General features: G+C 40.0%; 1 protein-coding gene across 1 annotated transcript in view; it reads left to right on the top strand.

Annotated features, from left to right (window-relative positions):
* The first annotated feature begins 87 nt into the window (after nucleotides 1–87).
* LOC121631461 (nesprin-1-like) overlaps nucleotides 88–16,148 on the top strand; it is a 50,480-nt gene continuing 34,419 nt past the window's right edge. Inside the window, exons 1-35 of the mRNA XM_041972379.1 lie at nucleotides 88–515; nucleotides 660–839; nucleotides 959–1,109; nucleotides 1,249–1,407; nucleotides 1,955–2,137; nucleotides 2,619–2,720; nucleotides 2,832–3,035; nucleotides 3,250–3,457; nucleotides 3,645–3,757; nucleotides 3,889–4,094; nucleotides 4,177–4,326; nucleotides 4,469–4,760; nucleotides 4,851–5,023; nucleotides 5,109–5,418; nucleotides 5,769–5,933; nucleotides 6,079–6,435; nucleotides 6,552–6,688; nucleotides 7,138–7,315; nucleotides 7,564–7,746; nucleotides 7,868–8,011; nucleotides 8,492–8,647; nucleotides 9,006–9,170; nucleotides 9,261–9,433; nucleotides 9,637–9,790; nucleotides 9,891–10,034; nucleotides 10,405–10,569; nucleotides 10,709–11,026; nucleotides 11,154–11,309; nucleotides 11,538–11,708; nucleotides 11,813–12,139; nucleotides 12,240–12,392; nucleotides 12,606–12,773; nucleotides 13,014–13,190; nucleotides 13,323–13,469; nucleotides 13,554–13,679. Coding sequence (XP_041828313.1) covers nucleotides 103–515; nucleotides 660–839; nucleotides 959–1,109; nucleotides 1,249–1,407; nucleotides 1,955–2,137; nucleotides 2,619–2,720; nucleotides 2,832–3,035; nucleotides 3,250–3,457; nucleotides 3,645–3,757; nucleotides 3,889–4,094; nucleotides 4,177–4,326; nucleotides 4,469–4,760; nucleotides 4,851–5,023; nucleotides 5,109–5,418; nucleotides 5,769–5,933; nucleotides 6,079–6,435; nucleotides 6,552–6,688; nucleotides 7,138–7,315; nucleotides 7,564–7,746; nucleotides 7,868–8,011; nucleotides 8,492–8,647; nucleotides 9,006–9,170; nucleotides 9,261–9,433; nucleotides 9,637–9,790; nucleotides 9,891–10,034; nucleotides 10,405–10,569; nucleotides 10,709–11,026; nucleotides 11,154–11,309; nucleotides 11,538–11,708; nucleotides 11,813–12,139; nucleotides 12,240–12,392; nucleotides 12,606–12,773; nucleotides 13,014–13,190; nucleotides 13,323–13,469; nucleotides 13,554–13,679 — 6,708 coding nt within the window. The 5' untranslated portion in view covers nucleotides 88–102. The remainder of the gene's footprint in view (nucleotides 516–659; nucleotides 840–958; nucleotides 1,110–1,248; nucleotides 1,408–1,954; nucleotides 2,138–2,618; nucleotides 2,721–2,831; nucleotides 3,036–3,249; nucleotides 3,458–3,644; nucleotides 3,758–3,888; nucleotides 4,095–4,176; nucleotides 4,327–4,468; nucleotides 4,761–4,850; nucleotides 5,024–5,108; nucleotides 5,419–5,768; nucleotides 5,934–6,078; nucleotides 6,436–6,551; nucleotides 6,689–7,137; nucleotides 7,316–7,563; nucleotides 7,747–7,867; nucleotides 8,012–8,491; nucleotides 8,648–9,005; nucleotides 9,171–9,260; nucleotides 9,434–9,636; nucleotides 9,791–9,890; nucleotides 10,035–10,404; nucleotides 10,570–10,708; nucleotides 11,027–11,153; nucleotides 11,310–11,537; nucleotides 11,709–11,812; nucleotides 12,140–12,239; nucleotides 12,393–12,605; nucleotides 12,774–13,013; nucleotides 13,191–13,322; nucleotides 13,470–13,553; nucleotides 13,680–16,148) is intronic.

Here is a 16,148-nt window from a genome sequence, read left to right on the forward strand (position 1 = left end):
AGAGCAGACAGCTGCTTGCAGCCTTACCTGGAGGCCCAGCACTTAGCTGAGCTTCAGTTAGAGTGCCTGGAAAGGTTTGAAGCTTTTTTGCAGACCCACAACATGGCGGCAGGAGTGTTGCGAGGTCTGAGACAGACTGTGGAGAGCGCTGGGAGCTGGGACCGTGCAAGGGTAGAGGAGCTGCAGCAAGAGCTAGCCACTATCGTTCCAGACATAAGCCAGCTCGAGACTCTTGCCATCAATCTGGACAGTAGTCTCTGCAAAGGTCATCTCCACATTGGTGTTGATGAGGGTTCTCGTAAGTCATGCCGCATGCTTGCTGATTCACTCAGTGGTGAGTTGGATACAGTGAGAAACCTGCTTGGTTCTAAGCAAAGTGAAGCAGAGGCTCTGGGGGCTCTTTGGACTTCATTTCGACAGCGAAAAGAACAGCTGCTTAAATCAGTGGAGGACGTTGAGGAAAAAGCTGACCACCAGACCTTTAAAGAGCCCAGTCTTCATACGCTCCAGCTTCGGTACAGTACACCAAAATTGTTCTTTGATTTATTCAGACAAATTATGTTCAAAAGGTGTTATCTAAGCTGTTTCCAATATATGCTAGTGCCGTAACTGAATGTGAAAAAGCTGCTACAACAACTTATTATCCCTTTGTTTGCCAGACTTCGGTTCTTCAATCAGCTGGAGGATGAGCTGCAATCACACCAGCATGAAGAGCAGTGGCTGAGGGATAAGGGCAAACAGCTGGCCCAGAGGGATGCAGAGTTAGCCGGGGAGGTGTTGAGGGAAATTAGCTTGTTAGAGACAACGTGGGAGGACACCAAGAGACTCATTACAGAGAAGTACTACAGGCCATGATTAATTGTTTTTAAATGGATTTTCCTATTATGAAAGTTATTGTGCATAAAATTCTGAAATTTAGATATGTTTGTATCACTCATTTCTTTGCTTTCTGTATCAGGCAGGAACAGTGTAATGTCCTTGCTGAGCTTATGAGAGAATACCAAAACCTGAAAACTTCCATAAGCAGCATTATAGAGAGTGCTGAACCTTTGGTTGAGATAAGCTCAGTTTTGAAGGATCATGAGGAAAGCAGGAGGTCACTAACCAAGGTCTGAAAAGATTTATTGTCTTGCTCTTTTTGAGGGTGTGCCTCATTTTACCTTCTTGTCACTAAACTTTTTCTTACCCATTGTACCTCTTGTTATGCCTGACTTATGAAAAGGTTTGTTTTCTCCATCCTTTTTGTAGCATGAATCAGTGAAGGTAGAGATGGCTGAAAAGCAGCATGAATTGGATCAGTTTTCTGGCAAAGGAAAACAGCTGGTGACTGAACTGAAGAAGATCCCTGAGTGTGACAGTGAAATCATAAAGAAGGACATGGACTCAGTTGTTGATCAATGGCTTGATGTAAGTTTGAGTTGAAGAATTTGTTGGATAATTATTTATTAATGTGATGTGCTGCTAACATTTTGGATTTTGACGAAGGGCTTAACAGGTATTTGGAGAAAGTCATTTAGGTTTGGGTTGTAAATTAAATGATTTAATATTTTCTTTAAGCAGCACCAGTGGAAATTTTTACCGATGTAGTGTTTGGTTCACTTCTGTATAACAAATATAAACTGCATTTAGTTTCATTTCACTGCAAAGTATGTCCATTTTGACGTTTGTATTGTTCAAAGCAGAGCAAAGTGAAAGGTCCAGCATTGGTATATCTAAAAGCAGCTCAAATGACTGGTCCACATATGTTTTTACTTCCACCAAGTGGCAACAAAATGCTGTAGACATGCATTTGGTGCACATTAAGATGTCAGAAATACTTTCAAAGCATCCATTAACACAAAGCTTTTCAGTCTATACTATAGGCACCAGCATTACTGCCCAATATTAAATATGAAAGCTTTGCAAGATGTACAACAGACAGTGATCTTTAATGACTGATATAATCCATCCCCAGTTGTCTGAGAGGATAGATGACAACATTGAGCGCCTGAACCAGAGTTTGGGACTGTGGGATGATGTGCGGAAAATAAATGAGGACATCGAGAGCTGGACAAGCAGCTGTGTGATTGAACTAAATGAAAGCCTGAGCAATTTCAGCAACAGTCAGAAGGTGTCAGCAAGGCTTTCAATGTTACAGGTACAGTAATATTTCTGATGTTATGGACATCTGAGTTGTGTATTGTTTTACACTAATTTGGAGGATTAACCACTAGCTGATATGAATTTAACATGTTAAGTGTGTAGGCCAGGGATCACCATCTTTGGTCCTCAAGGGCTGGTATCCTCCAGCTATTGTATGTGTCCCTGCAGCAACACACTGATTCAAATGACTTGTGCAGAACTTGACAAAAAGCTGTTGGAGACCCATTTTGTCAAAATCAGGTGTTGCGGTAGGGAAGCATCCAGTACCTGCATGATACTGGCCCTCAAGGACCAGAGTTGACGATCCCTAGTGTAGGCAAACATACCTTAAGAATCACTTAACAAAGATGCTTATACCTGCAACCAAATTAAAACCATACCTACACAGTTCTGTATGTGACAAATTACCAAAAATGATCAGAAATGAGTCCCAGAAATGATGTAATACATACAATTCTTATTTGACACAACCACAGGCAGAGATGACTGAGAAGGAACAGAAACTTGAAACCCTGCAAAGCAAAGTGTCAGACCTTAAGAAGTGCAGTCAAAGTCAAGAAATTCCTGCTAAATTACAGGTACTTATAATAATTATAATCTCATTGTCTGTTTTTCTTAACAGTTGTTTCACATTTTACACACACACAGACACACAAAATGCTCAAGAACCCATATTTTACTTGTATCAGGTGTTGGACAGTGACTTACGGAAGAAAATCAGCAGTGTTCAGAAGCTACATGAGCAGGCCAGAGGAAGCCTCAAAGACTTCAGCTCTCAAAGAAAACAGCTGGAGGACTATATCTCACAGATGTCTGCATGGCTAAAAAGTATGGAAGATTCTTTGGTGTCTTCTCCAACTGGATCTGATCCTGAGGACATCTGCAGAGTGAAGGTGAAGCCTACAAAATGGCCAGAAAATATTTAAAGCTTGTGCATAAAATGGGATAAAAATCTGTGAACTGCAGAAAGTCTCTGGGACTGAACAGTTTAATGATGGTTTATGCGTTTTTGGCGTTGCAGACAGGAAGATGTGGAGACCTTTTCTTAGGAAAGAGAAGACTTCATAAGCTGATAAACTAAATTGTATTTCTGAACCTGTTTGGTAGGACCTTCAAAAAGAGCTTCAAAATCAGCAGGGGAGTATTGATTCCACCAGGGAAAGCCTTAATAACCTGTGTAGAAAATATCCGTCTGAAGAGCTGGCTGGTTTGGGCTCATCTCTCACTGACCTCATCAAGACTTATGAGTCTGTGAACCAGCTTTCTGCAAGGACGCTGATCTCTCTGCAGAACTGCCTTCAGCAGCAGTTCAATGGTAAGAAGTCTTATTAAATAGAATGTAAAGAAATAACTTTTTAAGAAGAATACATAGTCTTCGAATGTAGTAGCCTAAAAAAATTAACCATTCTGCTCTGGAAAAATAAGAAATGTGTTCTGCTGAGTTGGATTCTGTCTAAGTTTAGTTTAGATATTAATTGTTTTTGTTTTAAATGGATCTTTAGATCTAGTCCAGGAGTTCCATCGCTGGCTTTCAGAACAAAGGGAGATAGTGAAAGAATGCTCCGACCGATCAGGAGACACTCAAATCGTGGAACGTAAACTACAGAAACTGAAGGTAATGTTGTCTGCATAAACAGTCAGTTCGTGTTTTCAATATAGCTCAGACTTTGATGGGAAGAGAAGAATCTTCTCCAATTTGCAGGAGTTGTAAATACAAAACTAACGGTGATGTGAATTATCTGTTAGGGTGCCATGGATCGTGTGGAGGAGGGTGAGGTTCGTCTTACTCAGGTATGTGAGGAAGGAGGGAAGCTCCTGCTTCATCTTCCAAAAGCCAGCGCTGGGCAGGTCCAGCAGCACCTTTCCTCCATCCAGCAGGACTGGGATAGCTTTGTGGAGCATTGCAGACAGAACCAACAGATTCTGGAGGATAGTGCTTCTCTCATGAAGGGGTAAGAGACCCACAGGACCTAGCTGTATAATACTCTTTATAGACTCCCCATTTGTAAGAAAGGGTTTATAAATCTCCTGTAGGTTTGAGGGTCGCCTTAAGAAGCTCAGATGGTGGTTGGAACATATGGAAAACAGAATGACCACAGATCTGCTTGAAGCCAAACAGCGTAGGCCTGAAAAAGCTGCGCTTGAGCAAGTGGAGGAATACCAGCAGGAAGTGCTCAAAGAAAGGTACTTCTGTCGTAATCTGTGTACGACTAGAAAAAGGAAATAGGTGTTAGAATATGTTTTATTATATTATTAAATGTCTCCAAAGACTCCTAATGAATGTTAACAATTATCAAAGTTACACATGGTTCTTCTTTACATACAGGGATTCTTTTGAACGTCTTTGCCAGGAGGGTCAGGCGTTAAATGAGGGTGGGCGAGGAGATGGAAGTGAGACAAGAATTTCAGCTCAGCTGCAGTCACAGCACCAAGCCTTGTTGAGGCGTGTGAGGGAGAGGCTGCGCAGCTGCCAACTCACTTTACAGGAGCAACAAGCTTTTGAAGAGACACTGCAGACTACTTGGGGCTGGCTTAATGGTGTGCAGGAGCGCCTGGCCTCACTCAACAGCACGATTGGCAATAAAGAAACTCTGGAAAAAAGACTAGGTCTTGTACAGGTCAGTAAGTAATGCCCAGCTGTACAATTTTTGTGTTTGCTTTGTTTTCTGTAGTATCAAGGAAGTAATTTCTTTTATGTTTTCCTTAAGGATATCCTGCTAATGAAGGGAGAGGGTGAGGTGAAGCTCAACATGGCAGTAGGAAAAGGAGAACAGGTACTAAAGCACAACAGAATGGAGGGACAAGAAACAATTTGTTTACAGCTCCAGAACCTGAAGGATGCATGGGCCAATATGCTGATGGCTGCTATGAGTTGCCACAGGTAAATAACTTGTTGGGGGTAAATTGTATTTATTATATTATGCACAATTCTATATACCTTATTAATATCTTGCTATGATTTACAGTCGTCTGGAATGGACAGTGGCCCAGTGGACCAACTTTCAGGAAAATAAGAACCAACTCCAGCAGTGGATGGAGTCAGTGGAACAAGAGATGGGGATGACTCTGCCTCAGCAACCAGGGCTCAAAGAAAAATCTGCATTACTTGAGCGACTAAGGGCCATCCAGGCAGATGTGGACGCTCACGCAACAGCTCTGTCACGCCTAATGGACAAAGCAGTGGAAATGCATGAAAAAACCGGTGATCAAACATTCGGACCGGAGTCGAGGGCAGAGCTCAACGCACACTTTGCTGATATCTCAGCTGTTGTCAAGGTAATTTGAATTCGAGCATACAAAGTATAGTACTTGCAGATGTCTAAATTCTATATAATTTATGTGGGGAAGTAAGAACAGGCATAAATAAACTACATGAGTGGATAAAATAACTCTTCCATAACATTTAGAAGAATTTTACCCTTTTTATGTTCAGTAGTTTAAGAAGCCAAACTCTTGCCCAAATCAATACAAGTTATCTGATGCAGAATGTTAACATTATGATATAAAGCCACTTAAACTATATTATGTAATTAAATAATTACAGATGTCATTCAGGTCATTCATATTTAGATAATAACTCCTTCTTATCTGATAGATTACATTTGCTATGTCTTTCTTTTCCAAAGGGTAAAGTGCAGTCAATGCAAAACATTGTATCAGAACATGAGCAGTACCTTGATGCTGTGAGAGACTTCAATGATTGGCTCATTTCTGCAAAAGAGGAACTCCAGCGCTGGTCTGACTTGTCAGGAGACTCAGTCAACATCAAGAGAAAACTCTCCAAAGTACAGGTAAGGAAATTCTAAATGCACTTCAGGAAAAAGTTGCTTATGACTTCATGGTAAGCCATGGACCTCTCCCATTTATATATAACTATAGTCTCTAAGCTGTAGAAAAATTCCTGATATAAAAAAATATTGCTGATTTTCTTTCCAGGAGCTGCTTGACTCTAAACAGCGAGGCAGAGAGAGGCTGAACCGTGTTCAAAGATGTGGGGCAGTGGCAAGAGATCACACAGGCTCAGGTGGTTATGAGGCTTTGGAGCGGGAGGAAGCAGCTCTGTTGTCATCGTGGGAGCAGTGGGAACGTGGAGCATTGCAGACACGTGCCGGTCTGGAGACCACATTCTCACAGATATCCAGCTCAGAACAAGAGTTTAACAGTTTATCGGCACAGCTGGAGCAGGACCTGCAAGACTTCAGTCGTCAGCTGCAGGACTGGCGATTACATTTGGCCCAAGCAGAGGGAAAAAATGATGGAGAGGAGGCTGTTAAAGGCTGGCAGATAGCAAAGGCAAGTCTCAACTTAGTTTAGGTTCAACACTAATTGGTAACTACATGATCAAAGCATGCATAAGACAAGAGTTTATTCATGTTTGTAGTTCTTATCACCTTTTGTTTTCCATGCAGGACACTTTAGAAGATCTTGTCAAAGCTGAGGCGATTTCTGATAGTCTAAAGACTCAACTCAACGATCTGTGTCGATTCTCCCGAGAAATGGGGTCACAGTCAGAGAGAGTTTCTGCTCTTATTAAGGACTACAACTGGTAAGGAAAATGTAAAAGTGGTAACTGGTAGTAATTGTTTATAAATGAACACTGTTTAGTCTATGTTCATATTTTCTTCAGAGTCTTTGTAACGTTTCATGTAAGGAAATTGTAGCACTTGTGTTATCACTTAAATGACATTGAATAAGCTTATAATAGTACTCAAGTTAAATTTCACTACTTCTGAGATTAATGATTTATTTTTCTGTCTATGGTTTCTTTTTTTTTACCACTTTTGCTTTTGTTAGAGACAAACTTATTTAAGAAAACCCATCTCCATCATATTCTCTGTGAAGGAATTTCCAATTTTGTGCCGTCTACTTGTCAAATGATTACAAAGGACACAATCATTGTTTGGCTTGTTGTACGTATTTGGTGCATCAAACAGGGCTGTATGCTAAATTACATGATCACAGAGAGAAATCTGTTTCTATCTCACTTGTTCTCAGTCTGAGTCTCCAAGCATCCAGGGAGTGTCAGAGCAAAGAAAAGCTGCTGGTACAGGGCTTCCGCTCAGCCTTCAGAGAGTTTCAGCAATGGTTGGTCAATGCCAAAATCAACACGGCCAAGTGCTTTGATGTCCCTCAAAATGTCAATGAGGCTTCCTGTAGTTTGCAAAAAATCCAGGTGTGTCACTCTTGTCAAAGATCACATAACAGTCAGACACTTATAAAGATGAGACAACTGATTTCATTACTAAGGAGCACTGCCTACCAATAATAAAATTAGGTTTTGATATTCAAAACCTTGTCTGTGTGTAATTATTAACTTAATATTAAAACAGGGGTAGGAATTGAATGCTACCAAATTACCAAAGTACTCAGTTTTATTACATGTTTGAGAGATAATTTCATCTCTTTTCTGTCATTATTTAGGAGTTTCTTAGTGACAAAGAGCAAGGTCAATCAAAGGTGAATGCTGTTGTTGTGAATGGGGAGCTTGTCTGTAATATCGCAGCTAAAGACAAAACCGATGCAATCCGGGCTAAAATGAACACTGCCAAAGAAGACTGGAAAAACATTATGACTAATCTTCACCACAGAGAGACAAATCTGCAAGTAAGCATTTAAATGTAGCTTCTCACTGCCGTGGCTTCCTGCATTTTATTCTATAAAACTTGCAGTGTTTTAATGAGCAATATATCAATAACAGATCACATCACTTTTCTTTTTATTTTAGAACCTTCTTTCTCAGATGAAGGATTTTGAGGCAAGTGCAGAGCCTCTTCAGGAGTGCTTGAATGCCACAGAGCTGGCTGTCCAGGAGAGCAGCACAAGACTTCATGATCTCACAGCCAAAAAGCTCGAGCTTCATAAGCTACAGGTAATAATGTCCAATATCCACCAGGCTGGGAACAAAGCCATCATGTTCACGTGCAACAACCATTCAGTGCTTGGTTGTAAACCAAACTGCTCCCACATTGAAGAAGCTCATTATTCCAGTTTAGTTATAAAAATTTAGCACTGCTAATCTTCACTCAAGAAGCACCGCCATGCGCTTTTGCTGTCAGTACTTTCTACTTATCTTTGCTTACTTACATGTCTGCCTAATGTTTACTATCATATGAATAAATCTTTGATGTAGCTGCCTAAGTTACTGTGCTTTTAGACTGTATGTATTGTTTGGCTTGACTGCATGTCGTGACCATCAAGCTTTACTGAATGTAACGCTGGCCAGATGCCTCATTCGCTTTGATTTTCATCATGTTCTCATCTCTAACACGCTGCTCTGAGTCTGAATTTAACTGTCCTATATATCTGTTAGCTTGCATGCCTCTTTGATAACCTGCTTGTGCTCTTCCAGTCTGTGCTTGAGGAGTTAGCCTCTTACGAGATTCAGCTGAACAAGCTGAAAGAGAAGGCCCAGCTGTTGTGGGACGAACACTCGGCCGGCAAGGGCTTTGTGCACCGTGTCTCGCAACTCTCTGCTCAGTACCTAGCTTTAACCAACCTGACCAAGGTAAAGTAACACCTACAAAACTGCCTGTGCACTGGGGCTTTTGTGGGGTTAAAACTGGAGCGGACAAAGAGGCACTAGACTGGATGGAGCTCTTAATATTATTTTAAAGATCATATCCAGTGAAGGTACTAACTCATCGTTAAACACTAATTTCTGTCTTTTGTTTATGTGAGTCATAGAGAATATACAACTAACTCTCTTAATGTCTGTTGTTTGTGAAATATTGATGAGACTGCATACTGTTTACTGTGGATTTTACCTCTAAGAACCTATAAGATGAGTTTTATTTTATTTTATTTTATTTTATTTTATTTATTTATTTATATTTTTTTTTTTGTGGTGCTTTATGGCTTTGTAGGAAAAGGCATCCCGGATTGATCGGATTGTCACTGAGCACCAGCTTTTCTCCCAAGGGCTAAAGGAGCTTCAAAACTGGGTGGCTGACACCAGCCACATGCTGCAGACCTACTGCACCCCCACCGCTGACAAAAATGTTCTTGATAGTAGGATGATCAAGCTAGAGGTATAGAAAGTCACTTTTAGTTTTCAAAATACCACAGTGAATACCAACTATATGACTGTAATGAATGCAAATGGGGGATTGTTGTACCAGGCTTTGCTGACTGCTCGTCAAGAGAAGGAGATCCAGCTGAAGATGCTGATCACAAGAGGAGAGTCCGTTCAGAGAAACACTTCAGCTGAGGGAGTGCCGGTTGTTCAAAAACAAATACAGGAACTAAAAGACTCATGGGATGCCCTGCTTTCTGCTTCTATTCTTTGCAAAAGGTTTGTTCTCTACCACAATTATCAGCTTCTAAAATCTTTTGACTGCTTCATAGCACAGCTTTTTCCACAAAATTATGTTTCTATAATTACAAAAACTTTTACACATCTTTAAACTGTGACTAGTTCTATTTTTGTCTCCAGTCCTGTTTTATATATTTGCTATAAACTGACTGACTGAATGTTCTCATCTTAAAAATCAACAGTCAACTGGAGGGTTCACTGTCTCAGTGGACCAGTTACCAAGAGGATGTACGCCAGTTTGTGGCTTGGATTGAGCGTGTGGAGGAGAGTCTTGATCCTACTGATAAACAGTGCCCAGAGATGAGAGATAAAACTGCAAATCTGAGCAAAGCAAAGGTGCTGCAGTATTCTCTTTTTCTGTGCACTATTATTCATATAATAAATACTAAATCAAAATGCATGTACATTTGAGTTTAATCAAAATGGATTGTTTCAGTTGCTGCATGAGGAAGTGCTCAGCCACAGCACGCTTCTGGACACAATTACTGCAAAAAGCGCTGGAATCACAGAGAACTACGTCACTCAGCTGGAGCTCCAAGAACTTCAGGAACGTTATAACACTGTCAAAGACAACGCCATGGTAATACGTAACAAAATGTGCCAATCCTGTTTTAACATCAGTAGTATGACCTCTAGCACTTGTAACAAAGACATTTCTTAAAAAGTGTTCACATAAACACTGCATGTCCTAAAGTCTGTGATAAGTAAATGTGAGGTTTAATTGAATTTTGTAGAGGCCATTTCAACTTTTAAATGCATTTTAGAAGACAAGTAAGGTTTATTTAAGAGCAAATTCCTGGAAATTACCTCACAGTGCTTAAAACAGACTAAAAATATAATTGTGTCTATCCAGTTGTTGCATATTAATCCAGATGTTAAAGAAATCTAAGAAGAAACTGTAAACTCTGAGACTTCAGCTGATTCAGTATCATCTTTCTGCTGTTCCTCAGAGGGCTGTTGGCAAAGCAGAGGAGCTGGTGAAAGCCCATCAGGAGTATCAGCAGGGGCTTCATGCATTTGAAGAGTGGTTGGAACAGGAACAAGAGAAGCTTGGCTGCTACACCCAACTGGAGGGGGATGTTGATATGCTGGAGGAGACGCTCCAAAAGTTGCAGGTCTAAAAACATATTAATACTGTTGTAATGTCATTGTCAGTGAGCATGACATGTTGTCATGACAACACTAGTGGATAGCAAAAAATTGATAGATTATGTAAGATTTAGAGAGCATTTAACCACATACTTGTATTTACAGGAACTGCAGCTTCATTGCACAGAGGGCCAGGCTTTACTTAACATGCTGCTGGTCAGTCGAGAGCTGGTCACTCCCTGGGGTCTGCCTCAGATAGAGGACAGAGCATTGGAAACACTTCAGCAGGAGTGGAGGCTCTACCAAGCTCAGCTGGCTGACACCCGTGCTCAGCTCAACAGTGCTTTGGCCAAACTTCGGCAGATGGAGCAGAAGTTCCAGCGTCTTGACAGTTGGCTGAAAGGCATGGAGACCAAAGCACAACTGCGCAGTCATCGACGGTCTGACCGTACCACCAAAGATGCTCAGCTGCTGATGATAAAGGTTAGAGTATTAGACACAGAGGCTGTGCACTTGGAAATATTTATCTTTGTTGTAGAAATGTATATAGTTATTTTTTTCATGTTTTTTTTTTTTATTTTAATATTAGTAATAATCCTTTTATTATTAGAGCTGGCAGGAGGAGGTTCTTGTTTATCAAGAAGAAATGGAAGGTCTCACTCTTTTGGCTCAGCAAGTTCTGGATGAGACGCACATCAGCAGCCGCATCAGTATCAGAGCCACCCAGATCACAGCGCGCTACCACACTCTGCTCCTGCATCTACTGGTAAAAAATGTCTGGAATATAACATTACCATTAAACATAACTGTAAATACAATAGTGTGTATACCGTATATATTTACATACTGCATTCCTTCAGGACACTGTTATGTTTAATAAATACTGTAAATCTGTGACTCTATATTTTGATGGGTTGTTAAGAAATTGTCATGATTTTGGCTACGCAGAGTCTTTACCCACAACTTTGCTTTGTCCTCTGCTTCGAATATGCAGGAGACAATCAAACAACTTCAGGAGGAGGTGTCTTGCATTGAAGAAGCACAGTGTGTCTTCACCACCTTCTCAGACTGGCTCAGCACAGCTCGGAATAACTTCAGTACTGTTGCTGCAAGCGTTGATATAGTTGACCGCTTTGCAATGGAAAGAAAAATGAAGAAATTGGAGGTATATATTATGATGCAATGATAATGCCCTGTATACCAACAGAACTTACTGTCACATGAATAAATCTGCCATTTGTTCCAAATTTGTTGATAATACTATTTCAGGCTCTTCAGGCTGATATGGAGCAGGGTCACACTTACCTGAAGACGCTGAGGGAGAAGACCGAGCGAGCCATGGCATTCTTGGAAGAGCCTGAAGCAAAGCAGCTCAAGGAAGAAGTAGACACTCGACTCTTTCAACTAGAGGAGTTAATGGCAGCTCTGCGCACAGAGCATAGCTCCCTTGAGAAGTGCATTTCACTCTCTAAAGACTTTATGGATAAATACAAGGCCCAGGCTCAGTGGGTGATGGAGACCAAGAACCTTTTAGCATCAAGTGTTGAGCCTAAAGCTGAACTCTATCAGAAGAAGGCTCAGCTTGCAAAGTACAAAGTAAGTTAATATTGGTAAATTGTTTTTGCCTTTAGAGTTCATTCAGAGTGAGACATCTATTATTATATGATATGTGTATTTTGCTTCATCATCTGTGCAGACGATCCAGCAAACTGTACAGTCTCATGAATCAGCAGTGAAATCTGTCATTGAGAAAGGAGAGGTACTACTTATTGCCATTAATGACCCCACTATCAGTGAAAACATGAAAAAGCTACAGGCTGACTATCATGACCTCTGTTTGGCAGCCAAGGTATGTAAACTAATTCTGCTGGGATGTTGTATAAGGAGTTTTCCGTGGATCAATAGTCTTAAGTAATTACAAAATCATAGATTCTATTATTTGCAGAAAACTTTGCAAACACAAGCATATTACATATTTAAATGATTTATATTGCATTTTGTTCTAATTGGATTGTCACACATTTATAGTAAATACCTCTAATTTGTTTTGTGTTTGTTTCAGACACATGTTCATAACCTTGTGGAGTGGGTGAAAGAGCATGAGGACTACAACAGTGAACTGCAAGAAGCTGAGAAGTGGCTGTTGCATATGTCCAGTAGACTGGTGACCTCGGACTCTATGCAAACCAGTAGTATGGAAATGGCTACTCAGCAACTTGCTCGACACAAGGTATTCAGCTCCAGTGTTCCACAAATATTCAGTTTTTGCAATATTGTGTGTTGAGGTCAACACTATCACATGAAATTACTTATGAGCCTTGGGGAGATTTATGCATCTGATTAGTAAAATATATGTTAAAAGAGTTTACTCACTTAACATCAATGACTGTTCAACCATTTTATTATAGAGACAAAAATCAGTCCCGTCTTTTCTCTGAATTAACTGTTTTCTTTGCGTAAATTTTTAAAGGCCATAATGGAGGAAATAGCCAGTTTTGAGGAGCGTCTCTCCAGTTTGAAGCAGAAAGGGGAAGGTCTTGTTGCCAGCTGTACAGACCAAGTTCAAGCTAAGATCAATCAACAAGTCCAGGCTCACCATCAGGGAACCAGAGATAGCTACTCGGCCATTTGCAGCACTGCACAGCGTGTGAGTTACAAATGAGGACAATAATTCTTTACTCACTGTTTATGTTAAACTTTCTTAGAATATTCCATAGAAGAACAAATTACTTTTTTGACCAAATCAGCTTAGTTAAGGCCAAACCTCTTTGTCCAACAGGTTTACCAGAGTCTGGACCGGGAGCTGCAGAAACATGTTAGTCATCAGGACACTCTCCAGCAGTGCCAAACCTGGCTCTCTACTGTACAAGAGGAGCTTCAGCTCAATGACCAGGGACCATCTGGTCTGCAGGAAGCACTGAAGCAGGTACTGTAACAGCAATTTAGCAAAAAATGTGATCATTCGCTTATTTTTCTGATATTTTCATATTAATTACTTTTTTGCACAAAGGTGAAACACTACAGGGCCCTTCAGGAGCAGGCCAGCACATACCTGGACCTGGTGTGCTCTGTGTGCGACCTGTCTGATGATGCTGTGAGAGTTGCAGCCGCTGAGGTTCAGCAGATCAAACTCACAGTCAGTATTACTTTACCTAATTATGTTACATAACTTAAGTGGCTGAACCATGCTTTTTAAAAATTATTATTTTTTTTTTATTGTGATAGTCAGTGCAAAAAGAAAAAAAAATACATGACATGGGACCCCGTACAAAAGTATGTGACGAGGAGAAGGGGAGAGAGAGAGAGAGAGAGAGAGGGAAAAAAATACACAAACAGCCAAGGGACATTGAAGACAGGCTGGTATTGAAAGTTAGGATGAATGCCACAACAACCAGGGCACACTGGGGCCCCTACCCCACCAACCCAGCACCCCAAAGAACCACCTACCATTAGTCTCATGCCACACTTAACCTATTTTTGAGTTTCTGTGCTATTTTTTTTATTAATTTCTTTATTCATCCTGAGATGAATAAAAGTGTGATGCATTATAAAAATGTGCGTCCAGCGGGCGACCTGTGTCCTACACTGGGTTGGTATCTGGTCAAGGTCACCCCACCCAGCAGAATTTATATATGTGTTGGAATGTATGGGTTTTATGCTAGCGTGCTCTCCTGTGCTCCATCTCCGGCCATTGTTAATAATAATAAAAAGCCCATGAGGAAAAGTGGTAAATTCACCAATCGGACGTATAATGGTGCAGTGGAACAATGAAAGAATGAAAGATTTATGCCAGTTTATAGAGTATTCAGAGATATTGGAGAAGTTATTGATAGTTCCTTGTAAGGAAAATCGGGGTTTTGGTAGGAATAGTAATATATCATCATCATAAAGACTAATTTTAAGGTGTGTTTTGGATGTTTGAATTCCCTTGATTGTAGAGTTTAAAGAGATTGTGGTATCTAATGGTTCAATGAAGATTGTAAACAGAAAGGGGGAGAGTGGCATCCCTGCCTTGTCCCCCTGTACTGTGTGAAGCTCTGTGATGTTAGTTCATTGGTGATTACAATGGCTGATGGAGAGGTGTATAAAATCCTAATCCAGTTAATAAATGATTCCTCTAAGCCAAATTTTGTAATGTAATGTGTACTATGAGAAATGACCAGTTTACTCTGTCAAATTATTTTTCTGCTTCTAGTGCGACTAATGGTTTTGGATTTTTGTGACATTGAGTAGTCTGTTAGACTAAGAAGTCTGCATGTGTTGTTGGATGAATGCCTGCCTTTATTGAAACCACTCTGATCAGGGTGAATGATGAACAAAAATGATATTTTCAACTATGAGCAAAGATCTTAGTGGTGATTTTTAAGTCTACATTAAGAAGAAATGTGGGACGATAACTAGCTGGTAATGTTGGATCTTTGTTGGGTTTTAAAATGAATAAGATTGAAACTTTGTTAATATATTTGATATTTTTTTTAGATCTGTTGTATTTCATATATCTATTGAATAGAGGTGCTAGAATGGACCAGAAGTGTTAATAGAACTCAGCAGGAAAGCCGTCAGGTCCTGTTTATTTATTATTGGAATGAGTTTCAGAGCCGTTAATAGTTCTTTACCTGTTAGTAGTGAGTCCAGCATTTACACTTGATCCTCATTTAACTGTGGTAGGTTGATATTGTTAAAAAATGGGTTCATGTTTTTCTGGTTTATTTTCTCTGAGTATAAGTTTGAATAGAAGTCTTTAAAAATAATATTTATATCTTTGAGTATCTGGGTCGGCTTTCCTGTTGGGTCTTTTATGCTGGAGGTGGTACTTCTTTCCTGGTTTTAAGTTGATTTGCTAATAATTTAGTGGGTCTGTTGTCATGGTGGAAATGTTCTTGTTAAAGCCAATGTATCATAAATTGAGTTTTTTAATTTAAGTTTTAATTTAGTTTAAATTTGCATTTTCTTAATTTACTTTCTGTTTCTTCTGTCAGGCTGAAAGCAGTGACATATTGTAATTGCTTTATTATCTGTCAAGCCCCTGTTGTTGTTTTTTCTTTTGTAAGTGGAAAATTTGATTTTTATGCCTCTTAAATCTGCTTTTCCAGTTTCCCATAAAACAGACGGAGATGACTTTGGGGAATCATTCAAGTCTAGGAAAGATGCCCACTCTCTTTTAATAAGACTGTCAAATTCTGGGTCTCTGAGAGGGGGTGTGTTAAGGCGCCATCTGGTGTTTGGTCTGTGTGAGCTAGTTCTGTTCCAAGCGAATGTTGTAGGCACATGGTCGCTGGCTGTAATAGGTTGGATTTCTGATTGATTATTGTATAATTAAAATGCTGATAAAAAAATTAAAAAAATCAATATGAAAGTCTGACGGATGGACTGGTAAGCAAAACGAATATTCTCTAACCGATGGGTGGTGTGGGTGCCAGCTATAGCAAAGACCAATAACTGTTTTATTGTTTGGGTGGATTGCCTAAACCATGCTTTTTTAATAATTAGTATATCAAACTCACAACTGATGAATGAAGCAGTGTTTTTACCTTGTGCTGAATGCACAGTAATGTACTGCTGCAAGCTGATTGTGCATACTGCATCAACTAGAAATATTTTACTG

The sequence above is a fragment of the Melanotaenia boesemani genome, chromosome 20 (assembly GCF_017639745.1).
Source record: "Melanotaenia boesemani isolate fMelBoe1 chromosome 20, fMelBoe1.pri, whole genome shotgun sequence".
Taxonomy (NCBI): domain Eukaryota; kingdom Metazoa; phylum Chordata; class Actinopteri; order Atheriniformes; family Melanotaeniidae; genus Melanotaenia; species Melanotaenia boesemani.